This window comes from Notechis scutatus, chromosome 5, assembly GCF_049901735.1.
Source record: "Notechis scutatus isolate UNSWTSFEM ecotype Mainland chromosome 5, rNotScu1.2, whole genome shotgun sequence".
NCBI classification, from domain to species: domain Eukaryota; kingdom Metazoa; phylum Chordata; class Lepidosauria; order Squamata; family Elapidae; genus Notechis; species Notechis scutatus.
In genome coordinates, this window is record NC_142013.1 from 61,538,893 (window position 1) to 61,552,693 (window position 13,801).

General features: G+C 38.1%; 1 protein-coding gene across 1 annotated transcript in view; it reads left to right on the forward strand.

Moving 5' to 3' along the window:
• CFAP47 (cilia and flagella associated protein 47) overlaps positions 1 to 13,801 on the forward strand; it is a 245,919-nt gene that overhangs the window by 191,973 nt on the left and 40,145 nt on the right. Inside the window, exons 35-39 of the mRNA XM_087966888.1 lie at positions 3,112 to 3,228; positions 4,944 to 5,078; positions 6,232 to 6,344; positions 11,131 to 11,278; positions 13,031 to 13,119. Coding sequence (XP_087823014.1) covers positions 3,112 to 3,228; positions 4,944 to 5,078; positions 6,232 to 6,344; positions 11,131 to 11,278; positions 13,031 to 13,119 — 602 coding nt within the window. The remainder of the gene's footprint in view (positions 1 to 3,111; positions 3,229 to 4,943; positions 5,079 to 6,231; positions 6,345 to 11,130; positions 11,279 to 13,030; positions 13,120 to 13,801) is intronic.

Genomic DNA, 13,801 nt, shown 5'->3' on the forward strand with positions numbered 1-13,801 from the left:
ATGCACACATTCCAAGTTTTGGGACTTTTATTCACATAGGAAGGAGAGGGCCTTCTCCCGAAGCCCAGGCATAATTGGCAGTTTGTAAACTCAGATGTGGATAAAAGTCTACAAGCTTGGAATGGTGTGTGTGTGTGAGAGAGAGAGAGAGTATGTGTACGTGTGCATGTGCACAGCATGCCAAAGGAGATGTTCTTCCAATTCCAGGCATTGTTGGTATTTCCCTATCTGGTGCACCCTCCCAGCAAAGGAGAAGGTGTAGGATGCCACTGCTGTGTGTGGAAATGTGGAGGAGAAAGTTTTTAGGAAGCAGTTTTTTCTCTGAGTCCAACTTCTGTCTTGATGGATGTCTGGAGATCAAGAGGAGGCAGCAGGGCAGCAGTGCTCCCTGGTCCTGCATGAGGGAGGTTGGCCTTCTTGCTTGCTGCAAATGCTGCTGCTTCCTCATAGCTGTTCTCAAGACTCTCTTGCCTAATGTAGCTTTTCTTGAGTCACATGATTGCATTTTGAATGCTTAGGATCTGGTTGTTGTTTGATTGTAGTGTCCTGGGCTCATGTAACCATGATTTACTGATTCACTTTTGTGTGTGTGCTGAAAATGGGGTTTACTTCCAGTTTATAGCAAAAAAAAATCCCCATTGCAAAGAATAGGTTGCAGATGTTACAGATTAACAGAGTTGGAAGGAACCTTGTAGGTCATCTAGTCCTACCACCCCCCGCCGCCGCCCAGGTAGGAGACTCTACACCATGTCTGATAAATGGCAGTTCAATCTCTTCTTGAAAGTCTCAAGTGATTAAGCTCTCACAACTTCTGAAGGCAAGCTGTTCCATTGGTTGATTGTTCTCACTGTCAGAAAATTTCTCCTTATTTCTAAGTTGAATCGCTCCTTGTTCAGTTTCCATCCATTATTCCTTGTCTGGCCTACAGGTGCTTTAGAAAATGGCTTGGCCCCTACTCTAGGTGTGGTCTTACAAGGCTTTATAGAGTGGTATTAGTACCTCACTTGATCTTGATTGTATCCCTCTGTTAATGCAATTTAGGATTGCATTGGCTGTTTTGGCTGCTGCTGCACACTGCTGGCTCATATTTAGCTGAAGGGAAGGGGGGAGGGATATATATATATATATTGACACACACCAAGAACACAGACCCAGACCCCAAACTCGAAGCCAGAACAAAACCCAGAATGCTACATCACAGCCACCTGCTCAGGATATCACATCAGAAAACTCAGGAAATTACACCACAAGAACTCAATAAGTTGCAACACAGCAAACGACCCAGGAAATCATAGCACAAGACCAAGGATACCACAGCAATAAAACTCACAAGGTCATCATACAACCCATTACCCAAGCCGTTACAACACAGGAGGCTAATGGAAAAGAGCTCAAAACACAAACAACCCAGGAGATTACAACACAGGACCCAGGATACCACAACAAAAGAACTCACAAGCCCATCACACAACCCATTACCCAAGCTGTTAAAACACGGGAGGCTAATGGAAAAAAGATCACTACAAAACAAACGACCCAGGAGATTACAGCACAAAATCCAGGATATCTCTACAACAAAACGCACAAGGCCATCACACAACCCATTATACCAACATCAACTCCATCAACCAATCAAGAGGCAGCAGTGCAGCCAACCAGCCCAGTACACCAAACCCCCCCCCCCCAGTATTTATAGAGAGACGGCAGCTCCGATCACACACTGCTTGCACTGGCACAAAGCCAAAAGCACCAGCCTGAGGATGGCGAGTGGGACCTCGCCGAAAAGTCACCAAGATACTCTTAATCTTACACAGGAAAAGACCTGAACACACCTAGACCTACACACACACACACACACACACACACACACACACACATATATTTGTTTTCGTAGATTTTCACGGGTACAGGTATGCAGGCATGTTTGGGTCTTTTCCCGTGTAAGATTGAGAACATCTTGGCAACGTTTCGATCTGTGCAGGGTGGTGATGGGATTGTGCATTTAGTAGCGGTTGGTGTGTGTTTTCTTCCCGTGTGTCCTAGGAAGCCATTGGGTTTTTTGTAAATTAGGACATCCAGGAAGGGAAATTGGTTGTCTATCAGACAGAACCCTCACCAGAGCAGAAACCAATGTCCTTTTCAAGGGATTCAACTTTGCAGTCGCCCCCAAACACATCCCCACCGAAAACATTATATGCGGAGTTGAAGCTAGCCTAACCAAAATTAACCCAGATGTAGCCAATAAAATCAGACTCGAAGTCACCAACGTCCTCTGCTCCGGCAGTCCACCCAGAAGCAACTTACACAGAGAAGAACAAAAAGCACTCACCAACTTGAGGAAAGACAACAACATCATCATTCTCCCAGCAGACAAAGGCAACGCCATGGTCGTGATGAACACATTGGACTACCAATCCAAACTATCTAACCTACTCCAAGACCCTGTTTACAAACCTCTAAATACTGACCCCAGCACCTACCTGGAAAAAACCACCAAATCCAACATAAAAGCCTCCCCCATCAGTGAAGAGATTCCCACATCATTCGGCAAAATCTCATCTGCCATCATCAGGCTTCTGTATTGTGTTCGTCTGTGAGTATATATTTATATACATATATACATACATGTATGTATGTATGTATAAAAAAACTGTATGGATGTGTTATCTCCTCAAAAAATAATAGGAGAGGAGCAGATATAATATTCAGGATTGGTCAAATAGGGTTAGATACTGGAATGGCAGTGTTCCAATATCTAAGGGTCTGACACAAAGAAAAGAGGGTCAATCTATTCTCCAAAGTCCATGAAGGCAGGACAAGAAGCAAGGGATGGAAACTAATCAAAGAGAGACCCAACCTAGAACTAAGGAGACATTTTCCTACAGTTAGAACTATCAGTGGAACTCCTTGCCTCCAGAAGTTGTGGGCACTCCAACACAGGAGGTTTTCAAGAGTTTGGACAATTTAGCTGAAATGATATAGGGTTTCCTGCTTGAAGGCCTCCAAGGTCCTTTCCAACTTGTTATTCTGTTATTCTTATTCTGTTATTCTGCACCTGTAACTATTCAATAAGTTCACTCAGAAAAAAATTCATTTTCATTTTTGTTGCAGATTTCAACTCACTTTGTGAATATGTACACTCATCCCACAAGTTCTGAACAGTATTTGCACAATGCCTTGCTACTTGTGAATGCTTTTCATGCAATAAATCTTGACATAGATATAGTGGTAAGTGGTCCTATATTACAAATATTCTATGAATAATTATATTCTTTCAGTTATACCAGTTTATGTTCCTATTTTTAAAGTATGATAATGCACATAGGTAGTTAACAATTTAATTATATTGTTTAATATAATTAATTAATTATTAAGTTATATTGGTAGAAAACTATCCAGCTAGCTTATTTTAACTTTTTGTAAGAATAAAAAAGACATTAAGAACTTAAATTTTATGGTGGTTTGTAATATTTCAAAAATATGAATTAATTATGCATCAATTTATTTGACTTATATTTTGCCTTTATTTGTCATATCAAGGCAGTGTACAAGAATCCTCATATTCTTACCACAACAATAGCCCTATGAGGTCAACTAGACTAAGAGAAAGAAATAGATCCAACATCTTTCAGTCACCTGACATCACTAAGGAAGAATTAGAATTTACATATTTTTTGGTTTCTAGGGCTGCATCTTAACCATAACATCAGATTTTCATGTGTGTGGATAGGAAATTTGCTTTTCAAAAAAGTAACTAATAATGCCAGCAATGTTGTAAATCCAACTAAAATATGGCAATGGTTAGAGGAGGTTAGGATGAATCACAATTTCACTTTGTTGGCCATGCTCACACCCAGTTTAGTGAAGGGGAAAGTCCCAATACATAACGTGATACCGCCATGATGACATGAGTTTGATGCCCCTGGACTAGAAGACTGAAAGTCTATTTTGGCTAGCATTTGCAATAGACAATTTGTATGACAGGTTCCCTATCCTATGTTGTGTTCCAAAAAATCTGTTATAGATCAGGGGTCGCCAACCTTTTGGACCTCGGGACCACCAAACTCATAATTTTAAATCCCATAGACCACTAACTGGTTCTGTGGGCATGGCCTAATTTGTGGGTGTGGCTTGGTGGTCATGTGATTGGCTGGGCATGGCTTGTATGTAAATATTATAAATATTTATATAAATATTGAATTTTTTTATAAAAAAGAGCAACTTTTACCCAGAATCAGGCAAAGCAGGCAGGCAGATTGAGTTGCTCACAGAATCACAGATTCATTCATCTATCTGCCATTGGCTAGCTCAGTCTGTCACATAAAATTTACTAGCAAGCAAACTCACAAAATTAACTCACAACACACCATGTATGTAAATATTGAATTTTTTTATTTAAAAAAAGAGCAACTTTTACCCAAAATCAGGCAAAGCAGGCAGGCAGATTGAGTTGCTCACAGAATCATTCAGTGATCTATCTATCTGCTTTCGGCTAACTCAGTCTCTCAAATTTGCTTGCCATGAATCTCCACTGAATAATAGAACCTTTAGCCCTAAGGGAGGTTCGGCTGTGCTTAAAAGCAGAGCCGAAGATCTAAAGACTAGCTAGAAAGCAAGAAATCCAACCAATGGATCCTTCCATTGCCCATCATCCAGTCAGAGCTGAAGAAGCTTATTGGATGAGGAGCGAAATGTCTTCAAAGAAAAACTAGAAAGTCCAGTTGCCTCTTGGAAAAGCAGCACCTTTGGGACAACCATGACCTGGATGATTGAGAATCTCCATAGTCTCCTAGTTCCTATGTTTTATTTTCTGTTTTGTAGTAGCTTTAAATATGAAAAATCATTAGTTAAAAAGATAAGTAAAATTGCAGTCTCTTAATATTTTTTCAAAGATTTTATGTGTAGTATCAATTTACACTGCTTTATTTTTAATGTAAAATTAGGCTGCTGACATTTGCGATCCAAATCCAGTCATGATGCTTATGCTTTGTGTCTATTTATATGAGCGTCTTCCTCAGTATTTACCTAAGAAAACACTAGAGTTTACTGGCCAACTCCATGCTACTATTCTTAGAAAGGTATTTGTATATTAAGATTTTAAGTAAATTTTATAGAATTGAAAGTGAGCTTGACTATTTCTTTTAGTAATATTGGAAGAAATGAACCTTTATAATTAAGCGTTATTAGTATTATATCATCCAATCCACGATCACTCAAAACTAGGCACGCATGCCCCTAACTCAATTCCAGCTACTACTGACCTTAAATGCAAGCTACTCAACACAAGAAGCCTCGTAAATAAATAGATACTGGAAGATAAGCTGTAATATGAAGAAAAAGGAAGTTGCACTTATTGATTCATAGCTAGAGGTCTGGTTTCCGAATTTAATAGGCAGTCATGCCATATCAAATATTAGGTTATTATCTGCAGATCTGAAAAATGTTTTCACATTGTTATCCAGATGTTTTGCACTTCAGTTTTCATAATACTTATGATTACTGGGCATAATTTTAATAGTGATCTGTGATTTTGGATGTCCCTATTTTGTTACTAGAGCTATCATCTAATAAAAATGTAATTTAAAGCCTCAGTACAACTCACCATCTTTTAACTTCTCTTTTATCTGTAATATATGAATAATTAGGGACACAGTAGCTCTGTGACTAAGACGCTGAGCTTGTCGATCAGAAAGGTCGGCAATTCAGCATTTTAAATCCCTAGCACCGTGTAACAAAGTGAGTTCCCATTACTTGTCCCAGCTTATGCCAACCTAGCAGTTCGAAAGCATGTAAAAATGCAAATAGAAAAATAGAGATAACTTTGGTGTAAAGGTAACAGCATTCCGTGCACCTTTGGTGTTTAATCATGCCGGCCACATGACCCAGAGACGTCTTCGGATAGTGCTGGCTCTTTGGCTTTGTAACGGAGATGAGCACCGCCTCCTAGAGCTGGAAATGACTAACACATATGTGCGAGGGAAACCTTTACCTTTACCTATATGAATAACAACTGTCTTTTTTTATGAAGTGCATCTACAAAAAAGAATATAATATATAGCTTGCCTCTTTCTATCTCTCTCTCTATCTTGCAGCTGTTGCATTTACTGACATAAAAAAATGTAATACTGATTCACATAGTTTTTATGCACAGTTTTATGTAATTTTTTGGGAGCTGTCTGAAAAGCAAAGTAAAAAGATCCAGTAAATGAAAATATTGTATTTTTGCAACAGATACTGTTGAAAAACCCCAGCATAAACCCTTTGATATACAATGCTACAATTTTAGGAAAAGAATCCTCTACATTTTCATTGTCTAAAGGAAATACTGTTACAATTCCCCCAAAGTAAGTAAAGTTCCATTTGGTTTATAATTGAAATTAAACTTTTAATTTACTTTGATTTATGTTTATTGGTTGAAATCTTGTGTGGTTTTATGTGACTTGGAATTCATATTCATATATGGCAGATTTCTTGAAATAAATTTTAGATCTTCTTTTAAACAATGAAACTTCAAACTTACGTTTTCCTTGCTTTTTAAAAATTTGCTTTTCAAATTGTTTTCCTTGTTTTTAGCAGCCATGTATTTTTATTTCCTTTGCCATTGTAAAGTAGTGTGACTATCTGAAGCAGAAAAATAAGGCTTTCTTTCTTTTTTTAGAAAAAGTAATTTTATTATCATTTCTGAGATTGGTTTACTGCCAGAGAGGGAATGAGAATGCTTCCCTAGTCACATATGGTGACTAGGGTGATGCAATGGAATTTATTGCATTTTGTAGGGTTTTTTTCTGTTTGATAGTAAAATAAAGTTGCATCTCATGTGCTAGGATTAGTGGGGCCTGGAAGCAGGGGTGGGATTCTACCGGTTCTCACCTATTCACTAGAACCTATTGTTAACTTTCTAAACAGTTCAGAACTTGTTATTGGAAGAAATCTCCTTTTGTTTTTTTCCACTTTTCAGTAGTGGTGGTATTCTACCAGTTCGTCCAGGTTTGGGCAAACCAGTAGTAAAAAATGTTACAGTTCCCACTAGTAAAAAAACAGCTACCGGTTCAGCCAAACCTGTATTTCTTTTTTCTCTCCCAACGATCAGCTGTTCCGACTTATCAGCTGAGCCAGGATCCCGCACACTGTATTACTGCTTTGCCGAGGAGGCTTCCCTGAGGCTCAGGAGGCAAAAAGGGGCATGTGGGGGGGTGCTGTGCCCCCCCGCTCCATTTTTTGCCTCCTGGAAGCAAAAATGGACTCCCAGGAAGCTTCCCTGACTCCCAGGAGGCAAGAAAATGGAGCATGGGGGGTGCTGCAAAAAAAGAAAGAAGCCATGCCCACCTACCATGCCCACAGAAATGGTAGTAAAAATATTTGCATCCCACCGCTGCTTTACAGGGCTAATCCTGTAAGGAAGGCAGGAAGGAAACATTCTGGTGTTGTTTCTAGAGTAATCTTTATTGCCTGCTTACAGAAACTGCCTCTCCATTAACCCTTATTACATTCTTGGGAATAAGCCTAGACTCCAGAGGGTTTTTTTTCTTTGCTGGTACTTTCTTAAAGGGGAAGGGTTGCTTTAAGCTTTTTACACTGCTGTTGGGAGGAAATACTCCCCTGTTGGAGTTTTTCCAGCTGGGATCAGCACTTTGAAGAAATAATTGAATAATGAAGCAGAGCTGTTGGAAAGACAAGGAACCAAGATGAGTGACATTCAGCAAGGCTTCTTGGCTAGCTGGAAAGATTGACATTCAAATGTGAGTTTACATACCCTTTTTGGTGAAGTGCTTGGTGACATTTAATCCTGTGTTTATTGATGGGATAATTTTCCCTATTTAGCTTTGTTTGGAAGGAAAAAGGTTAATCTCTGTTCCTGAAAAGAAACTGGGTTGAGAAATCTGGCTAGTTCCTGTGTCTATTTGTTCTGGTAATTGGTTTAACAAGCAACAGCTTCTGTTGTGATTTAATTATTTGTATTGTGTTTGAATTTTTCCTGCCTCATGGTTTCTTTTTCTATCTGGGATGGGGGTCTTCCTTCGCTGCTTTAGTGGTTCCTGGCACTGTCCTTTTGGGGTGTACTTCAAAGAGGCAGGATGCAAGCTTGGCACTGATTTTTTTTTTACTGCCTTTCTGGGAGGGCATGTGACCTTTCCTTAAATCTGGATGATTTCCTTGGGATATCTTGTGAGGTGAGTGAGACCAGCTGGTGTCTTTAAGTGGTGCAAATGGATCTAAGGATTGCTTCTCCTGGGTGTGCTCTTTCTGGAGAGCTTAAATGACCTCTCTGCTAAAGGATTTCACTTGATGAGCAAAAGTTGGCTGCTGATAGTTATCATTGCATTTTAACTATTTTAATTCCTCAAGGTGCTCTGGACCCTGCCTGATTTGTAACTCTGGCTTGCAGGCATTTTTAATCTAATGACTGGTATTTCGGGCAGCTTTTTGCAAACAAAGAAGCTTTTTGTAGTTTTGTACAGGTAATCCTTGACTTACAACAGTTCATTTAGTGACCATTCAAAGTTACAATGGCACTGAAAAAAGTGATTTATGATTGTTGCAGCATTCCCATGATCACAAGAGGTCAGGCGAGGAGAAGCGCCCCTCGACGTGAGTGATGTCGACATGACCAGGCCCACCCAGTCACATGACCACTTAGCCATGCCCACCCAGTCACATGATCACTAAGCCAAGTCCACAGAACCAGTTGTTAAAAAATTTGAATCCCATCCCTGCCTGGAAGATATCTGTAAGATTCATATTGGTTATGTGATGACCCAGGGTGGGATACAAAATAAACACAGTCACAAAAAACAGGTGACGCCCCTTTTATTCCTTCACTTTGCTTCCAAGCTCCAAATATCCTTGACTGGAGACAAAAAACTCCCACACGAGAAGTTACCAGAAGGAGGAAATGCTGTTTAAATTATAAAGAGTAAAAAACAACACAAACCAGGCAAGATAAGGGCTGGAAGACATCCACAGATATCAGAACACTGGGAAGGATGCCAAACTTAGAGAGGAACCATAAACTAGAGATATTTCCACACTTTGTTTCCGGCACTCGCCCATACGTATATCTGTCTTCTTATTCAGTTGTCACAGCTACAGCCCTTGAAAGGATCAAGGCCCTCTCTTCCCGAGTAGACCATGTCTCTCCCTTATCCTCTTCTCCCTGCATGCTCTAGGATGGAGAGGGGATGGGCCTGGGTCCTCCTCTGACTGCCCAGCTGGCCTCTGCCCTTCCCCAGCCTCCTCCACAACCTCCAGAGCCACACTTCCACTCCCTTTTAGCTGTTCCTCCTCTCCCTCAGAGTCAGTCTCCAACAGGTTATCTTACCAAATATACACAAAAGAAATAAGATGGACACATATGAAGACCTCTTTGGCGGGGGGCAGGGTTTTTTGATAACTCACTTCAACCTTTCACTATATGGGCTGAACCCTCATATTATGCAATTACTGAACTATATACACACACACGTCTGCATGTATAATTCATATGTGTGTGTGTGTGTGTATATGTATGTGTGTGTGTGTGTGTGTATATATATATATATATATATATATATATATATATATATATATATATATATATATATATATATACACACACACACACATATACGTATATATGTATAATTCAATAATTGCAATATATATATATATATGTGTGTGTGTGTGTGTGTGTGTGTTTGTGTATTTGTGTGTATCAAAACAATGTTCTTTAATGTTTGTAATTATTGCACTTTTAATTATCATTTGAAAGAATGAACTAACATTTAGATAATATTAGAAATCACTAGTTGGAAAAAAATGCACAATTTCCTCAAATTCGTTATGTAGACCCTATCCAAAAGTCTAGGCTGAAATATCCATTAAAAACATGTATTAAAAAAAAATCTCAATTTAGGTATAATTGGATGTATATCTGAATATAACAGCCAACAATGCAAGTACAATATTAAGTGAGCAAAATTGGCTGATCTTTGGGCCATTAGAGAAGTTATGTGAGCTAAAAGGAGGAAACGTTCCTTCTGATTTAGCAGATTAGGCCAAATATAAAGAGCATTTAGGAAAACATGTGAAATGGTTTGTACCTCCTTTTTTGGGGCAAGGAAATAGGTCCTTGTGCCCAGAAGTGTTACTCAATATTTTTTCCAGTAACATGGAGAGGAGAGCACTTGGTAAATGTGAAAGCTTTTTTTGTGAGATGGACATAGACTAATGGCTAAATAGACAATTGCAAAACAATCTTCCAATTAAACTCATCCCTTACCAAAAGGTATTTGTGCTCAGGTTTCTCTAAATATCTTTCCTGAGAACCCATTGCATCAGAGCCAGTGAAGCTTGAGTAGGGTTACATAGACCATAGTATTTTATATCCAAATATGTGACTTTCTCCAATACAGATAAATAATTATTCTGTAAGATTAGTGGATAGGGAATAATCAGTAAATATTAATTAAAGCCATTTGAGGCATCAGAGTTCTTAAACTGTAAAGATTTTTCCAGAAATAAAAAGTTGAAGATGTACTTGGGGACTCACAACAAGGCTTTTAAAAATTTAGACTGGATTCTAGAAACCTTAAAGTATGATGATATGTGTGCCATATAACAGATGGCTAATTAACTTTGCTCTGTGACTGGTGCATGATCGTTGCCATTAGAGCTGGCATAATGTAAAATGACATTTGCAGGTCTGTGGGTCTGGATAGAAAACAGCCATTGGTAGTTTTTTTTCCAGAGTGCTTTCTTGATAGTGAAAGGAAATATACCAGAGTGTAAAAATCCTAATTTATCCACTAGAGATTTATTAATTTTCTGAAAATTTCATTGTGAAATAATGACTTTGTAGATTTGACTAGCGCAGTCTAGGCAAAGTCAGTCTGGACCTTCTTAGGTTCCAGGAAATATCAGAGATGTAGGTTAAATCTGGAAGTAAAAAGATGTCCTGCAATGTAGCCATGGACAACCCCTTCTTATAGCGCTGCTTAGACAACTTCATGGATATATGCATAAAATCACAAGAAGTCAAGATTTACCTTTCAGTTTGTGTTAGCAAAAGATATTCAGTATCAGATGTATAAAACTATTGCACTTTGCCAGCCATAATTGCATTAGAAAATATCTTATTACTCACCAATGCAGGAGCCAAGTAAAAGTTACTATGGAATTTACTAGCTGTTTCCTGTATCCTGCTGAAGCTGTACTTTTGCTTGTTTCGAAAGCTTTCACCCCAGGAGGCTTTACAATGGCTATTTCTTTGAAGACAAAAATTAACTCTGTCAAACCTAGTGTAAGTACCATATATTTTAGGAGGAAATCTAGAAACATGTAGTTTATTATAAATTAATCCATCTTTAACATTCAATAAAATTAAAAGTACTTACAGTTCAAACATAGAAAGAAGAAACTCACTCATGCATGTAAAAAATAATATTTCATTTATAGATGGACACCTGGAAAGAGGAAAAGGATACCTGGCAAAGAAGACTATTTGATCAGTAACAAAGTTTCAAATTATTAATTCCTTCTTCCTGCCTTGTTGATTAATATAGTTCATTCCTGTAATCAGCAAAAAAGATACAATAGCCTTGTACTGTTTTCCTGTTTCTCTCATTTCTTTCTAAATTCATAGTTTTCTTCAATTTCTGTTTGGACACTTTTAAGAATGTTATTAGAAATGTATTTCAAATGATCATTGTCAATTTGCAAAGCATCCCTGATCTTCCCTCGAGTTGCCATAGACAAGGGGGATGGGAAAGCAAACTTCGTAGCTGCATCAAGGAGCTGGCATCTCAGTCAAAACAAGGCACATTCCAACGGATATGCTGAGGTCGTCTCCACAGAAACTCACAGTGACTGGAGGGAGTGACTTTTACAAACCACAAAATTGCTTTGCTGGGGAATGTGACTTATGACACATATTGAGGGGAGAGAGAAACAGGGTCAGAGGCAAAGCGTGAATTAACTGAGGTCAGAGTTGGCTACACCTGGTCCGTGCCAGCATGAAGTTCATAATAAATAACTGGATTTCTTTTGAAGCTTGGCTTGAGATTCATGATTTAATTAGGGAATCTGTCAGAACCTTGACAATCATTGTGCTATAAAATATAAAAAATCAGAAAAATGAAATTTAGGCTCTTTGTAAGTCACTCTAGCATTTTGTTAGTTAAAAAAAACTCAAGGCAGCAAGCAAACATAATACTTCTTCCTATTTTCATCAAGACAACAACTCTGTGAAATAGGTTGGTTGAGAGAGAGGCTAGCCTAAGGTCACTTAGTTGACATTCTATTTATTATTTTCTATCAATTTGCCTAGGATTATTAGACAACATGATATTCTCTGGAAGTTTTGGAGTTCCACACCTTTTAAACATATCCAAATAGCAGTGAAGGATCTCTATATAATATCTGGCAGGCATCTGATTGCCTTCTCCAGTAATTTAAGCCCCACACCTTGGAATTTCATAGACATTTATGCCTCCATCTAAATCAGCAGAACCTGTTCTACACTTTCCATTTAGAAGATTTCCCGAAAGAATTGCTTTGCTTTTTTCAAACCTTAAATGCTTTTCAATTTGCCAATGAACTGGGGGGAAGGAAGGGGGAAATGGAATGAGGAGAATGTATGCAGATATCATGAGAGCATGGAAGTCATCAAGGTTGCTGCTGGTGGTGCTTAAGAAAGAGATGGGCTATTTTCCATAACAAAAGGTTGTCTCAGAATTGAACAATGTGATCATCCAGGGGGTGGGGAGAAAGGGGAAGCTATTGTTTAACTAGGCAAGCATTTCTTCAGTATCAATATGGAGTATCCAATAAAGTTTACTTTTGGGAATTCAAGTCTCCCAAAGACTTGGGAGTGTTAGCCCGTTTTGGATTCAGTAGTTGGACAGTTGACATATGGCCCATTTGTACTGGTCATATCTAAAAGCTGAAAAAGGGTTTTTTTTTTGCTTAAAAATAGCAATTTAACAATTGTTTTTTTAGTTCATGAACTATTGATGTAAACTCCAAGCTAATGCATGTTTCTGTTTATCTATAGGGCATATTAAAATGCAAATCTTCATGTTATGAATTAAAAAAATATAGTCTACAGGTTACTAGTCCATTCAGAACTGGGGGGCCATTCAGGTATGCATTTATAATTAAAATGTAATTTGTTCAGAAATTAAAATTACTTAATCCCCCCCTCTCTCTGTATATATGTATATGTATGTATATACACATATTCTACATGCCTATGGCCTATCAGAGATTATGTCAGATTTTCATCTTCATTTTTGAGAAAGGACATCTATGTGACATGGGATGGGAAAAATCAAATATTGGCAATTTTTTTTGAAGCTCCTTTGGCCACCTCTTACTAAAATGGGAAATTCTGATGTTATAAAATCTAACAAGAGATATGGCATGTTGTAATTGAGGGAAGGAGCTGTTGATGTTTTAGATCCTATTTTCATCTGTGTTCCAAAGACTGGGGAAAAACAAATAGCACAGATCTAAACAATTTAGCTTTGCTTATTTGTAATGGAGAGGAAATTTACTTAATAGTAGTGGAAAGAAAATAGTAGGTGCAAATAATCTCTCTGTCCACATTTTCATCATATTTATATTAGGCTGCCAGCCAGTGCAGGTTGCTTGATCAATGTTGCTTTAAGACATGGAAGAAAATCCCTGAATTGCTGATAAATTATTTTCAAATGTTTATTAGGATAAATGGTATTATATATTGTAAACATTTCCTTTGACTTAACAGATTAATTTGGTTTAGGCATTTAACATTTTTGACTGCAAATATTATACGTATTATTTC